Here is a 16,412-nt window from a genome sequence, read left to right as displayed (position 1 = left end):
TTACAAACCCTCTCAAACTCAACACCGATTTTTGCCTTACATTCAAAAACACCTTTCCCTGGAACGGCTGTCCCTCCCAGGTCCAACCGTTACTCCAGCGGGGCACACTGTTGCACTTTCTTGGTACGATCACCTCCTCCACCTCGGCGGTCATCCGATATATGCGGTGCCGTTTCTTGATGCTAAACTTTCGTGACTTGGATTTGGACCTCGACCGGGCAGCACGCCGAAGTGCTTTGGCATTCTTTTTGGCAAATCTTCTCGCTAACATAATCTCCTCTTCCTCGTCTACCTCATCCGGTTGAGCAGTTGGTCGCTGGTCGCAGACCTGCTCTGAAACGGTTGCATGTGCGGTGGATTCCTCCATCGGATCCTCTCCTCCGAGGGCATTCTTGTTCTCGACGGTACTGCTGTTATTGTTATTGTGTCGATTTATCATCGTGTTCGTGTCGACACTCATCATGTCGTCTTCCACTAACATCGTAGCAGCGTCATCAAAGTCCGTCTCACGATCGTCAACGCTCGGGTCCGGCTCTTCAGCACATATTGTCGTAGGAGTTTGCTGAAATTGTTGCTGATCTTCCACTGGAGGAACGGGCGTTGAAGTAGCTACTTGCTCTGTTTCTTCTGAATTCTGAATCTTTGCAATTGATTTCTTTTTACTGTTTTGTTTGGGCTCTTTCTTAGGTTTTTTCTCTTTTTCCGCAGCTTTAGACGCTTTCCGCGTCTCCTTTTCTGCCTGAATAAATGGACTAATAGGTGAGGGTTGCAAACTACTACTCACTGCATCCGATTGAATCTTCTTTGATTTGCACTTACTCTTCCTTTTGTCGAAATCAACGTCCAGAGAGTCCAGATTCTTAGTTTTCTTCGATGAGTGTTTACTCTCGGAACTGCGCTCTCTTTTGCCCCGATTTTGTTCAGACTGTGAGCGACCCTCCTGCTGCTTCAGTTTTTTGAGGGTTCGTGTATTGGTCTTGGCCTCCTGCGAAAGTATTTCCGGTTCTGAAAAATATCCCTTAGCAACGAGGTCAATGGTGAGGTCTACGTTTGACATTGGCCGTACCCGCTGCTCGGGTACTTCGATCTTATTTGCCGGTTCTACGTGCTCCGGCACAGCTACCGAGTCGTCACGTGAATCGTCCAAAATAGTTATAGTTTCGGGATGTTTTGGTTGTGCTTGTTGGTCGGTTGTTGATAACTCGGCCTCCGGGTTTCTGGGAACACAAGATGGCCGCTTGGAAACCTTTCGAATTCGTTTAGACTTTGGCAATGTTCTGGAAAGTTTCCTCAGATGGCGTGCCTGTTCGGCACCGAAGATCCGGCGTGTCCGCTTGAGAATCTTTCTAGGTTTAGTAGTAAGCAGCTTTCTTCGGACTACCTTTTGAATCACTGCTTCTTCTTCATCCTCTTCTTCGTCGTCATCGCTGAGCACCGTGATCGTGCTCTCTTCGTCCAGATTTGTACGTTTTATCAGATTCTTATAGCTATTGGGTGGAGATTTTTTCGGCGTGGATTTCTTGCATGCGACCAGCAGCGGTCTCCGCTTGACTGTAGATGCCGGAATTTCAGGTAGGACACTATCGACTAATTGTACTTTCTCGTTACTAATTCTACTGTTGATGTTGTTGTTGTGGTTGCTGTTATTAACACTATTGATGTCGCTGCTGCAAATATCACTGCCGGTAGTCTTACGGTTTATCAGATTAGCTTCAGTGGTTAGAATATTGGATAGCAGACATTTGTCGTCGAGTTTTTTATTCTGGACAAAACACCGGTCCGGTAGTAGGAGCTCCGTAACTAGTTCTTCTTTTTTGATCAATGCTTCATCGAGCAGCAGATCCGGTGTCATCGCCGGACCATTCTCTTCAAAGTCCTCCTTCTTGCAGATCACCACCGTCGATAGTTCCTGTTTGACTTCGGAGATCTCCTGTTTGACCACCATGGCGGCCGTAATCGGTATCAGCTTCGGAATGTTTTTGGCGGACTTGAACTCGGACTCGGGGGTAGGCGTCGATGGTTCCTCTTTGACCTCGGCCAGTAGCGGGGTGTTTGTGTGGTCAAAATGCTGGAGCGGGTGCGTTGGCGGAGGTGCCGACGGACGTTGGTTGTGATGATAGTGGTGATGATGAAGGTGGTAGTTTTTACTACACTGATACAGGTCACTTTCTGGCTTAACGTTAGGTGTTCTATTTGGTTCGGTCATTGTGGTGTTGCTGCACGTGGTGGTGATGGTAGTGGTATTGGTGGTGCAGACGGGTGCGTTAGTACACGCTGCACTGACCGCCGGCGTAGTAGTTGTAGTCGGGGTCGCGTATATGGAGGAAGTAGTGATCTCGGCTGGACACACGATTGGTGCGTGGATGTCCAGCGGTGGTGGTGAAGAGGATGTAGACGAACCAGAGGAGATCATTATCGGTTCGCTGCTGTTCACGGTAGCTGTTTGCACTGCGGAATAGACTCCCGTCGTGGCGATATGATGGTTTGGGGTTTGTACGGTGGCTACTGGGCCCTTACTGGCCTTGATACCAATAAGGGACCCAGCATTGACGTTTTTTGGACACGACTGCATCGGACAGGGACAATTGGTCGTGTAGTGAGCATCTGTAATGATAGAAGGTCATATGAATATGGTTTTAGTTCAGCTGAAGGGTCTTGTGAGGATGGAACGATGATACGATTGAATGGCACCTATACTACAAAGGTTCAAATTTAGAATGAAAAAAATAGAAAATCCGCAAGTTCATAACCATAAATTCTTTAGGGTAGTTTTATATAGTAGGTATATTTTTATTTCAGAATATCTTTTGCCGTTTCATACTGAAGTCATAGTTGCTGATTTTTTGCAGAAGATGTTCATCAATTCTTCAACAGGTGTGCATGGAGATATTATGTAATCGTGCAACGGTAGCGTTGTCTAACACAATTTTCGAAAACAAACAAAATTCGAGCCACTGTTTGTCTAATTTATCTTTTGATTATTGTGGCGTTTTTCAAATTAAAAGACGATGTTTTCGGCTAGGGATTTAAAGAGTTAAAGAGAAAACATAGCAGTGGTCGAGTTATTAACCCTAGAACGTTGCACTGGGGTACAAATGTACCCCACGCCGTGTGAGGGCGAGAAATCGGTACACCCAAAATCCGACGGGTATGTTTCTATTACTTTTGGGTAAGATTCTATTGTGTTTTCGGTAACAGACCACGCAATTGCGCATTGCGGTATTAAACTCATATTCCCGCAAAGGTAGTAAACGGTGGAATGACGAATTTCGGTTGCTGTTCATGTATGCGCATCACACAATCAAACACTTTTTCAGTATGTGTCAACATCGGCTCTGTTCGGATGTAGGATAATCCGGTCGATTGCTATGATAGTATTAGTATCGAGTCAAACCAACCGGAATCCTGGCGGATCTCTGACCAAATTCAGGCTGGAATCTGCCCCAATATTGGCAGAAACCAGCCAGAATTACGGATTTTTTACTGGGTAGGTTGGATAGTGGAATAAAAAGTTTAGGCGGTTTCCGGATCCGGCTTAGCTGCCAGATCCGGATCAGTCCCCAAATCCAGACCTCCCGGATCCAGACACGTGCCCAAATCCGAACCAGCTCCCGGATCTGGACCAGTACCCGGATCCGGACCAGTACCCGGATCTAGCCCATCCCCTTTTCCCCTTACCAAGCCCGGACCAGACCAGACCTGGTGCTTAGATCCAGACAAGTGTCTGGATCCGGACCCTCGGCTCGGATACGTGGATCCAAACCATAGGTCTTGCTTCCCGTATATGATGGGAAGGACTGTTCATGTTTTGTGCAGTCGCTACCTTGATGTTAACGTCCGTGATAGAAAAGAAATTTCAATTTAACACCAGCCGAAATACCCCACCACTATTTCGAGTCGTTTTTTTCTGACTGTGCTTTGAAGCTAGCCGAGTGTCAGCCGATCTTCAAATACGGAATGTGTCGTGTAGAGAAAATCGAATCTCGTTTTTGTCCACATAGTGTTCACTTCACTTGATGCGCAATACAATGACAAGCGAAGTGCTACACACTTCCAGACAATCCGACGCGATAATATTTATTGAATAAGAATTGATGAAACATGAGTGCGACGCAGAGAAGATTTGAATGTGTTGGTATTCCCGTTTGAGGAATTTTTTGTTGTGACCGTTTTAGCATGAAACGTCTTGCTATTAGAGCATTGTTTTCTTATTACTGTAAAGGTATTACGGCCGAGTTTTGGGTGTATTTATCGACTTGGGACCCTAAACATTATTCAATTTAGAGTTCCTAGTAAGAGTAGGAAAAGGTGGTATAGCCAGTTTGCTTATAGACTTCGTTGAAGCAGGTGTCAAAGTTAGGGGGCGGGGTACATTTGTACCCCAGTGTACGGTTGCCGCTAGTGTTTCGTCAGGTTTCGTGTTGTCAGTGCAAATGTGACTTATGACAATCCAGTTTAAATACTGGTTTTTTTTTTACTACGTAAGTAACAATTAGTATTAAATAAACGTTTTTATCATTTTATTCAATTAGTTTAGTTTAATTTTGCAGTAGAAAAAAATCTTTCTCATTTCTGCTGATTTTTTTTATTGTTAATTTTTTATAGTTTTTCAAAACAATGGCTCGCAAGTATAATTTGCGCACAGTAACTGCTGTAACAGTAACGTTGCGTGTTACCAATGTATTACTGGTCGGAAATATTTTTTTTTCATTTCAATTTCCACCCCGTTTCGTGGTATTTTCCAAAACCAGATTTTTAAACTTTCACTCTTCCAACAATTGCACCTTTTTTTTTTAGAATCATTTGATTTTTTTCAAATCGGTTGAAAATTCGCAACGTTATAGTATTTTTTATGAAAAAAGTCAAAACCGCGATTTTTTCACTTTATTTTTTAATCAATCCAATTTATGTATTAATGATTCAATAAACTCCGTACTTTCACTTACACAACTGTTTTCGCAATTAAAAATGTGCAACGTTCTAGGGTTAGAAGAAGAGAAAGTAATCAAATGATAGGCTCTCATTTGTAGTTACGTTGTGGAAGCATGGCGGGGGAACAACGTCTGAAATCATCAGAGGAAGAATATGCTCCCCCCGACACAAATCTACTTCCCTTCTTTCCAATGTCTCGCTCTTCCACTTTATCTAGGTCTACCATGATGGATCCGCTGTTTCTTGGGTAGTAGACTTTTAATCACAAAATAACCCATTGACCAGCATTTCTGTTGCGGAGAAACTGAAAAACAGGATACTCGGACGTGACTGAGATTGAAAAAATACAGTCAGATAAACCGCGCGTAGTCGAAACTGAGCTGAAACAAGCTAATGATATCGCTAGCAGTAAATTCTTTATCGCGTCTACATTTCTTCTCGCAGTGTTGAAATCGACGGTGTAGTTAGCGACGCGGGTTTGACTGTAGATGTCCTAAAATGTCGATATTTGGTCTACGTGTTTTATTAATGGTCCCCAAGCAGATGACTTCGAGAACATTACAACAGCACCAGAGTGCCAATAAATACCCGAAACATTGACCTTCCCATCGCAGTTGTACTGGCTGGAAGTTTGTAGGAAGCATATCCGTTGCAACGATCAACCGGTTAACGACAATACCAAGCAGTCAATATATACGCCACTTCCTACTCATTCCTTCCCTGGACTAAGAGAGGCGTAAGCTGCCCCTAAACACTTTTATTAAACAAATATTCAATACAAATTAAGCTAGTATTTTTTATTGTTGTGATGTTGAGATAATTACCTACAAAAATTGGTCTTAAACCACAAAAAATACTTGATCCTCAAAATATCAATGTTTACATTGGTATTTACTCTATGCGAAAACATTGCACTGTTATATGTGGATAATCATAAATATAAGTGCATAATGAGGTGAAAGATGGGAGCGTGTAGCATGTCATCGAAATGGATGGGTCGGCGTGAACGCACCCCACCCGCGATGGGTTTGACCCGAGGGTCTGCCCCAAAGAGAAAAAGAGCGTGTCCGGATAAGAATAAGAAGAGTGGCAGATTTGACAAGCGCAAAACAGATTCAAGATAATATGCATAAGGTGCATGCATGTGTGTACAATAATATTATTGGTAGCAAACATCTTGAGAACCTCAAAAAGGCTGAAAGCACTAGTTTCTATATTCAAAACATTGTTTTAATTAATTTAGATTTTAACAACTTCTTTTTTCTGGAAGTAAAGCAGTATTTACGAAATATAGATGTTGTCAATTGTAAAACCAAAACTCTCACTTTACGTATGCCTATAAGGTATATTACGTATGCCTATATGTATCATCTTGGGTTTTCACGTCATTTGCAGTTTGACAAGACCAAAATTTGACAAGACCATAATTTGTTGTTGGAACGGTCTATCCCTGAGAATCGTCATAGGAAGGGCAATCCCTTGGTTTGACCAAAGGCCATTGGTAGAAAGGTACGCAAAGAGTGAGCAGATAGTGAAGCGCAAAAAATGTCTACCTATCGAGCAAAATTAGAATCCAGCTATATAAGCTGTGGGTTTGACCTGAGACGAGACATGCAAATAGCAAAAAATCGAACGTCAAATGCAGCCAGTCCATTTAAATTATGTGTGACGAAAAGAGAGACTATGTGAGACGAACGATGAAATGAAAAGGAAAAGAAAACATCTATCGGCAAGTCCAATCCCAGGGTTTGAAAACTGCCTGATCACGGTAGCACTGGAGGTGTCAAATAGGCAAAAACTCTAGAGGGTGACTTGACGTTATATTAGCGTCATCAACATAAGAATTTTGTTTTGTAGCAAAATTAACGAGATTTGTTCCAAATACGAACTAGGAGCACTTTAGTTTGCATCAAATCAATGAAATTGTGCATTGTTTTCTGCTACTGTTGTTTGTTGATGACATTTCAAGTGATTTTGACAGGGGCGGACCCAGAAAAAAAAATTCTGGAGGGGTCCAAAATTTCGATTTTAAGATGAACACTGTACACTTCGTAATATGTAATAAGCTCATTTAGTGAATATCAGGCTTGTTGGTCAAATTTGGTTTGGAATGATTTTGGGTTTGAAACTAGTATAAAATTTAAACTAATTCAAAATTTCTCAACTAGTAAAAAAATTCGGAAGGCGTCCGGACCCCCAGGACCCTCCCCTGGATCCGTCACTGAGTTTTGACGTTATCAAACTGATCCCCATCGATCGGTGGAAAAACGTTGTTGCCTATTGTCAAACTCTGTATGTAGAGATAGGGATGTCAATTGCCTGCAAAAACTGCACGGTCAGAAATTATTGAATTAGGCTGTACACGCTGAAGAAGTCGACATGAATTCTGACTTTTACTGTGAGCCGTGTTTACCAACAGTGTGAAGCAATGTTTGTAAACACGGCTCACAGTAAAAGTCAATTTATGTCGTCTTGCTAGTCGACTTCGTCAGCGTGCACAGGCTAATAGTGCCGAGTGTGAAAGTTTGCGAGGGTGGCGACGTATTTTATACAGCGACATCGATAGAATAGTGCTGCGGTTCGGAGTGCTTAGCGTGCGGCCGCGTAATGCAAACGCTTGTCAGCTGCAGGTAACTAGCAGTATAAAAATTTCTGACGTTTCTGAATATCATGCTAGTCAAATTCGATATGGTACAAAGATACAAATTTATTATTTTCGCTTGTTTTCTTCATTTAACTGTCCAAAGGCTTTTGAATCTGTGAAAAAACAGTGATTTTGCTACAATAAACGTATTTTTTCAAAGTTTTCCTATTTTTTGTAAACATTTTTCATACAATGCCAGCATTCAATCTGCACACATTACCGGTTGATAGTTTGCCAGCAGCTGGTTCTAGCATCTAATTTCCTGTCTATAATATAAACGCTACAGTGTGCGGATCATAAACTTATTTTTGGCATCACTGCTTGCTATGCCGCGGTCGCCAATAGAAAAACTCAAAACTCTAGTAAGAGAACTGCAGAGAGAAAAACAGCATATTTGGAAACGTATGCCCCGGCATTGTATGGCAACACGTCCAATGTTATAAGGAAAGGCAATGTTCGATTGGAATCGTTTTTTGACAGCTAAACGCGAATCCAATCGATCCAAAATGGAGTATCCGCAGTTTTTTTTCTACACGGATACGAAAAACTACCAAAAGTTGAGCTCTTTTGACTCAATCTCGGGGTATCGTGAAATAAGGTAAAATTAGGTAAACCGTGTTGAAGGTTGTTTCCCTTTAACTACAGCAAAAACCACAACTCATTGACAGGTTTTTTATACTCAACCCTGAGCTAAATATGCCTAAATTTAAGTAGAATCTACCTAATTTTGAGTATACCTCAAACAACTCAAAAGTACCTTATTCCATGGAAGGCCTCGACTGAATCGAATCTCTCTCTTTCTCTTTGTTTTTGACAACACTAATAAGTGCGAAAGCGACGCAAAACTCAAAACTACCTAAATTTAAGTAGTAGATACAGAACACTAGATTAGGATTGTCGCTGGCATCAGTGGTAGGAACATAATTGTTTTGATTCCTGTTAAATGGGTTGTTTGACCTGTCAAATGGGTCAAATAAAAAAAGCAAAAAAAATAATCTTCTGTTGCCGTTTCATAGCGACTAATCATTTTTGTTTTTTTTTTGCCAGCAAAACAATGGTCATTCTTGGCTAATGTGTTTTCACTAATTAGAATGCACAAATTGTCTAAACTTGTACTGAATTTTGATAAATTTTCATTTCCTTGTGCGGTGTATACAAACTTTTTCATTTCATAACAATACAGTCGAAAATTTACACCGAGAAAATTCGTTATATTGAATATATTGATTTCACACATATTTTTTTGCAATTTGTTGTAGCACATAAAAATTACCTGTCGCGCATAGATATCATGTGAAAATTAATGAATTTATAATAGTATGCCACATAGAAATTTGTTTCTTAGCAGATATCACATCATTTTTATGTTTGCCTATCGCTTATTCTGCTGCAAATTTTATGCATTGGACGTTGTCGGTCTTGAATGCATAAAAATTACAGCAGAATAAACGAGACTGAAATGAAAAAAGGCAAACTCTGCATTATACTAATTTGAAGTTCAACTAAACAGTTTGTGGTTACAAACAGGCCATATTTTTCTGCGTGTACCAAAAGTGAGGACCAAAAACTTTTACTAGAGAGACTTTCGATACTTTGACAGATATATATCGGAAGAAAAACAAACATGTTCCGAGGCGAAAACAATAGGAACACCAGCAACAATCCTAATCTAGTGTTCTGTATCTACTGTTTGAGCTTTTGAATTTTTACTTGAGGTTATCATTTCTCGCCATTGTATCCAAGTTTGTATCACAAGTTCCGTATAGCGATTGCTGGCCGATCGAAGCGCCGGCCAGTAGCAAATTGCTACTTGCTGTTGTCATTTCAAAGCGAGTTTTATTTCTTACACAAGTTGAAAACTTTATTTGTATGTCTGTCCTCAGTGGTTACCCGTTGGAGCTATTTGATTTCCTGCACATATTGCATACCCGGTAGGCGTTATGTCTTCGATCAAAAGCATGGCTTGTACCAACTGCTCGAAATTCGTTAATGATGCTGAGCGAATCGCCTGTCATGGTGGGGTCAATCAGGTCAGTTTTTTTTTGGTGAGCTTGTGCGATAGTATTTTTGCACTGATTTTGACAAACTCGTTGGGAAGGTTATAGATCTGGCAACACTTTGACAATAATGATTTTATGTCTGGCTAAAAAAATTTCAAGCTAAATTCAAAAAAGCGAGTGTACTTTTTTCGATGTTTTTAAAATTGATATGTTACTATATTCGAGGTTAAATAAAACAATTTACACGCCTAGAAAATCAGCGGCCCAACCCTTATTTGAAGAGTATGAATACTGCAGATTGTTTGAAACTTAATAACACAAATAATAAATGGAGTCCATTGGCGTCATTTAGGTAAGAAAAGCAAGTGGCAAATGATGTGAAAAATTATAAAACCGCGGTGTTTACTCATCGACCTGGAAACCCTATGCAAACCCGACGAGTTCTCCAGCAAGCGCTCTTAGAGGCAGACGTTCTACAGAATAGAATCGACTACTCTGTTGTTTTACAGGAAATTTCAATTAATGTGCTCCCCAGAGCACTGAGGAACAGGAATTTGCTGCGGTTGCAGTTTCGTCGGACAAACTACGGGATGAACACTGCTATCAACGATACGGAGTGGACATTCAATAGGGTTGCTTCAGTCTTTGACTATCATCCCCTACGCACAACGCTCAGTCATTTGTTTGCAAGTGTGCAGTCAGCATCGTGACTCTGAAGAGAAGTGTTCTCTATATTCGTTATTATTTTCACCTTGTTATTTGTATGTATTTTAAAGTTATTTTAATGAATTCTACATGTTAAGCCATGAAACATCATTGCGGCTTCAGAACAGCCTGTTGATGTAAATAAACAAACAGCAAGCAAATATTAAAAAATGTGTTTTTTCAGCAGCTGTGTCTGGTTTTGTACTTATGAATGACATCTTCGGTGTCCTGGTAGAAGCCAGAGTGTGGAATGGAAGTTGTGCATTCCGGCTCACGTGGTTGCTTAGCTGTGGGACGCCCGCGCTTGTGCTTCGGAACATTTGTTTGAATCCTTGTTCCTTCTCATTTTCAATCATGTTTTTTCGATTATCTACTTCAAAAACACCTTAAATTATTTTGTTATCTTACGCGAAATATCAAACGCGCTTTCATTGATGACGAGTACTTTCTTTGCACATGAGCACGCAATGTTTCAAACGGAATTTTGAATTGTTCAGAGGAATACTGACGCCATCTTGAACAGCTGCTATTTTGATCTTTATATTCACTTCACTTCATTTTAACGTATTTCGCACAAAATTACGCTCCATTTTCCTGTCAAAATAATTTACTTTATAGTGGTGGTCCATAGTGCTTCCAAACGTCACGACACTATCGTGCTTCCAAGCGTATTTTTTTCAAAACAAAGAGTATTGAGAAACCAACACAAAATTCGTAATCAGTATTAATTTTTACGTAAAAAAAAACTCACTTGTCAATTTTTTCATCGATTGAATGTGCTGTACGGAGGACGAAAGACAATGCGAAAAAATAAACGACTCCGTAACTAATACACGGTAACAGTCGAAATGACAATCGTCATTCTAACCTGTATTTCATTCGCGTAACACGAGCGACATCTGCAATTACATAGCAAAGATAATACCCTATACCTATTGTGCTCCCATACCTATTTGACCCCATTCTACTCGAATATTTGAGCACCTTCCACTGCGAGAAAAGCACGTATCTTGACCAAAATAAGTTATTCGTCTTTCTTGACCCCAATAGTTTGAAGGAACATTAATTTTGGAACCTTATATGCGTTAGAAAAATGTTGGGCATGAACGGGTTACCAATGCCATGTATGATAGCTGTTTTTGGAAAGTTCACAGCGGCATCCAATAATCGAACACCCATTCGACGTCCCATTGTCCACTCCTTCTTGACCCACCTTGAACTACTTCATTCATCTTGAAGCTTGCTGATTCGATACAGCAGATCTCTCATAGGCTTACTTGAGTGATTTGTAAGTTTCTGCAGCATCCTGGTCGAGTTTTCAATAAACATTTGATTGCTTAACATTTATCGAAAGCAACTTTTCGCATTACACTGACCTATGAAGCTAAGGGTACCCCTATCTCATCCAACAGGTTTCAATTTGCTGTGACCAACACGAAAACACCCTATTAACTTTTCCTGTAAACTATAGGATGTCTTGCGGATTTTCTATAATAATAGGAACCCAAAATTACATGCTATTTTCCACTCTCGAAACTGAAACATCAAACCGCTGCTCCCGAAGCAGCACTGACACGAGCACATCATTGTAGTGTAGGTGAGAGGTGAGCGTTTCATACATTTGCTTACCCATGTACGGTGGGGGCTGCAGATTACGGGAGTAACACTGCCCACCCGGCCCCGGCCCAGGACTGCCGTATCCCGGGTACGGATATGGAGGCGGCCCGGGATAGTGATCCATGTGCTGGGGACCCTGCGGACCGGCAGGAACCAGCTGGGCACCGGCCGGTGGCGGTACGGGGGCACTAGACGGAGGCGGAGCTTGCTCGTACAGATGCTCGCCGGGTCCCGGTGGTCCCGGGTAGTACCGCCTGCTTGGGTAGTACTGGGCAAATTTCGGATAGAAGTGTGCCGGCGGGTATGCATGGGTGTAGTACATCTCCGGGGGGTACTGACTGTAAGGAGGTGCCGCGTAGTAGTTGGGCGCCAAATGCGGTGGAGGACAGTGCATCTGAACTGGACGCGGGTAGATGTTGGGCGGACCGGACGGACCGTATCGGTAGGCTTGTGACCGGGATGATAAGTCACCACCTGAGAATGAATGAAAAAGTAAAAAAATAATTAAAGATGGCGATTCAAAAAGGGATCGTCAGTACTTACCCGTCAGCAGCACATCGCTATCGGTACTGTCCGCTGTCGATGAGGACGGTGGCTGTGTCAGAGACTGCAACGGAGAATCGGACTCCGGTGGTTGTTTGGTCACAGTACTACTGCTTGCGCTGTGCTGGGACGTTGAACTGGGTGGACCTGGAGGCGGCTGCGGTAGCAGATGGGGAGATATCAACGGACCAGCCGGTTGATAGTAGCCTGAAATAGGAAATAAAGTTTTACACATATGAGTACCGTAGGTCAACCGGAGCGTTCCAGTAAGCTCATAATTTGAGACAAAGTACGTGTGAAACAATTTGCCAGCAACTAACACAGCACTAAACTGTTAACTTTAAATGGTTTCTGAACTAGTAGTATTTGTTCAAGTTTTGCTTGTTCATTTCCAGTCGATAAACTGTCTGGTCTTTAGACAGAAAATGAAGGCAAACTAGGCGAAAGGGGTGGTAGGCGATTTCCAGAGCATATTTAATAACTAAACTTTACCCTCGTTCAACTGACTTGAGCCCATCCGAAAGTGCAGCCGTATATTTAATTTCTGCCTTGAGAGGATTTGTCTTTATTTCATTAGCAGATTTTGTTCGGTGTTTTCTTTGTTCACCTCATTCTTTTTGTCGGGGGGAGGGGTTCATTCAATATGCCAGCTTCTTGTATCCCCATGAAAGAGGATAGATTAGATCCAATAAACAAATTCAAATTGATCCCTCAATCATAATCCCATTAATAACTGATATAATTTCGAAGGAGCAACTTCACCCGTTATTTTGACAGATTCGAATCACGTAACCCTGCCGCCAATCAACACAACGCCCGCGGATAAATGATTTATGATCAATCGAAGGGTTCATTTCTTTTCAACGCCGTAAGACGAGTCTCCCATCCCTTCCATGCCCATCGCTCACAAAAACGTGGATATCGTTCCAGTTAAAGATGGATCAAGATCCAGGGAAGCAAGAAATCAGCTGTAAATGAAGATAGGTTTGTAAAGGTTAACCAGCTGCGCCGAGCACCGAAACAACAATCAATCGGGTATAGAAACGATTCCCTCGATTGAGTTGCGATACAATCTCGTAAAATTATAGACACACGCACACGCCCAGGTTAAGGCATGAGCAGCCCGGCCCTAGGTCGCGATGGAACCCGCAATTGATCAAATAAGCATCCAGATGACTGAGGATAAAATGATGCTCTTCTCCTCCGTTTTCGGTAGATTCTTCACGAACCCCTGCGACTTTGTCGGGTGCCGTTCCCTCACATACCGAGCGACTTGATTGAAAAATTATTACGACCGCGTGCTTGTGCGTATTAACCGTGTATGTAGGTACCAGCATATTATTTTCTACGCGGTGTGCGATTGGAAGTGTTAGTTTGAAGTGTATACCTGCGAAGGTCGCTTCCGGCAGATTGGGATCAGCATACGTAAATAGCCGTTTGGAGCGTGTACAATAATGAGAATGACTCGATCTTCCTGTTTCATCATGTCCGTTATGTCGGATGGACGAGCGCACCGGTGTTTGTTTGTGTTTGTGGAGGGCGTATCTTGGCGGTAATTTGACGAATACCCACTGTGTGATCAGATCCGTTGGTGTGTCGCGTGGATGTCTTGTGTATCACATCTTTGGACCGTTTTAGGAGGCTTTTAGCCGCAAAGATTTTCACAAAAAACGAGTATTTTTAAATTTAAGTTTATCGAAAGTTGAACGATCTAAGTTTGTGAAAATTATAATAAGTAATCGCATCGTTTTTTCAATATGACATCAAATACACAAAAAATCGTTGATCGTTGTTGCTATTGTACTTTTCAAGACACCTAGTATATGATCTCATCAAATGCAACACAAATCAATGTATGAAAAATGTTGTATACCCTCAAAATCGTAATTAATAGCAAAAAAAAAACGATTTTTCGAAACTTTCGGCACTAAAATTTTTTTGCGTGATTATTTTTCAACTGATTTTAATTTTTTTGAGTGTTTTGGAAAGAAGAAGAAATTTCCGTTCCAATGGTATGCTATGTTTTGTTCTTTTTTTAATAGTACCACAGAGAACAGACATATAAGCTAGAACAAACTATCCCGAAAAACCTGTGTAAACATTTAAATGAAAACCCGTTGAAAATCACCATCGCACACAGGGTTGCATGCGTGAGTCACCTTTGTATCCAAGTTTGCGTACAAGTCCCGTGTAGCGATCGCTGGCTGATCGAAGTGCCAGCCAGTGGCAAGTTGCTCCTTGCTGTTGTCATTTCAAAGCGGCAGTTTTATTTCTTACCTAACTTTAAAACTTTACTTGTATGTCAGTTCTCAGTGATAGTACTGTGCGGTTTTGGGACAACAATATTCAAGTTACCATTATTTTGCTATTTTTTCATCAAAAATATAAAAATTGCTTAACATTTTTATTAGGAAACGTCTTTGTTTTAATAGAAAATTAAGGAGAACATTTGTTTCCGCATCCAGTGACCTATTCTTGATCAAAATCGGTTGTACAATGGCTGAGTTTTTAATATTTTTCCAAATTAGAAATCTGCTCGCATTAACTCTTAAGGGGTTAGTCTCTATAAGATGCTATAATTATATCTTCAGTTATTCTATCCAATTTAATGTTCAAAGTTTACACACATAGTTTTGAATGTATACTAAGCTGCCCAGAAAAATAATGAATTTTTGAAAACTCAAACGGCCCACCCCTGATTCGATTACTAGTCTAAACTAAATTTCGTAAAATTTCGCAAAATTTCATAAAATTTCGCACAATATTACGATTTTTTTCAAATTTCGCGAAATTAGTAAATTTTCGTAAAATATTGTAAAATTTTGAAAAATTTCGTAAAATCTCGTTGAATTTCGGAAGATTTCGTAAAATTTTGTAAAAATTTATGAAATTTCGTAAAATTTGTGAAATTTCGTAAAATCTGTAAAATTTCGTAAAATCTGTAAAATTTCGTAAAATTTGTAAAATTTCAAAAAATTGTAAATTTGTAAAATTTTGTTAAATTTGTAAAACTTCGTAAAATCTCGCAAAATTTCGTAAAATTTCGTAAAATTCCGTAAAATTTCGTAAAAATTTGTGAAATATCGTAACATTTGTAAAATTTCGTAAAATCTGTAAAATTTCAAAAAATTGTAAAATTTCGAAAAATTGTTAGATTTGGTAAAATTTGTAAAATTTCGACGAATTTCGTAAAATTTTGTGAAAATTTCGCAAAATTTTGCAGTTTTGCCAAATTTCTTAGAATTTCTTAAAATTTTGTAAACTTTTGTAAAATTTCGTAAAATTTTGTAATATTTCGTAAAATTTCTTTATGCTTGTGAAATTTCGTAAACATTCGTAAAATTTCGTAAAATTTCGAAAAATTTCGTAAAATTTCGTAAATAGCGTAAAATTGTGTAAAATTTCAGCAAATTTCGTAAAATTTGCAAAATTTCGTAAAAATGAGAAATTTGTAAAATTTCGAAAAATTTGTGAAATTTCGTAAAATTTGAAAAATTTGTAAAATTTTGTAAAATTGTGATATGTAGTAAAATTTCGTAAAATTTGAAAAATTTCGTGAAATTTGGAAAAATTTCCAAATTTTGAAATATTTGTTTTCGTGAAATTTGTAAAATTTTGTAAAATTTGGTAAACTTTGTGACATTTCGTAAAATTTCGTAAATTTTCGTGAAATTTCGTAAAATTTGTAAAATTTCGTATTTTTTGAAAAATTTCGTAAAATTTGTGAAAATTCGTAAATTGTAAAATTAGTTAAATTTGGTAAAACTTGTAAAATTTCGTAAAATTTTGTAAAATTTCGTGCAATTTCGTAACATTCCGCAAAATCTTGTAAAATTTCATAAAATTTGTAAAATTTAAAAAAAATGGTGAAATTTCGTAAAATTTGTTAAATTTCGTAAAATGTGTAAAATTCCGTACGATTTCCTAAAATCTCGAAAAATTTCGTAAAATTTCGTGAAATTTTGAAAAAT

General features: G+C 39.7%; 1 protein-coding gene across 1 annotated transcript in view; it reads right to left on the bottom strand.

Moving 5' to 3' along the window:
• LOC131684830 (titin-like) overlaps window positions 1–16,412 on the bottom strand; it is a 650,991-nt gene that overhangs the window by 3,622 nt on the left and 630,957 nt on the right. The window contains exons 7-9 of the mRNA XM_058968031.1: window positions 12,442–12,648; window positions 11,911–12,372; window positions 41–2,604 (exon numbers count right to left, since the gene is read on the bottom strand). Of these exons, the coding sequence (XP_058824014.1) occupies window positions 41–2,604; window positions 11,911–12,372; window positions 12,442–12,648 (3,233 nt within the window). The remainder of the gene's footprint in view (window positions 1–40; window positions 2,605–11,910; window positions 12,373–12,441; window positions 12,649–16,412) is intronic.

This window comes from Topomyia yanbarensis, chromosome 2 (assembly GCF_030247195.1).
Source record: "Topomyia yanbarensis strain Yona2022 chromosome 2, ASM3024719v1, whole genome shotgun sequence".
NCBI classification, from domain to species: Eukaryota; Metazoa; Arthropoda; class Insecta; order Diptera; family Culicidae; genus Topomyia; species Topomyia yanbarensis.
This window is presented reverse-complemented; position numbering and strand designations above follow the sequence as displayed.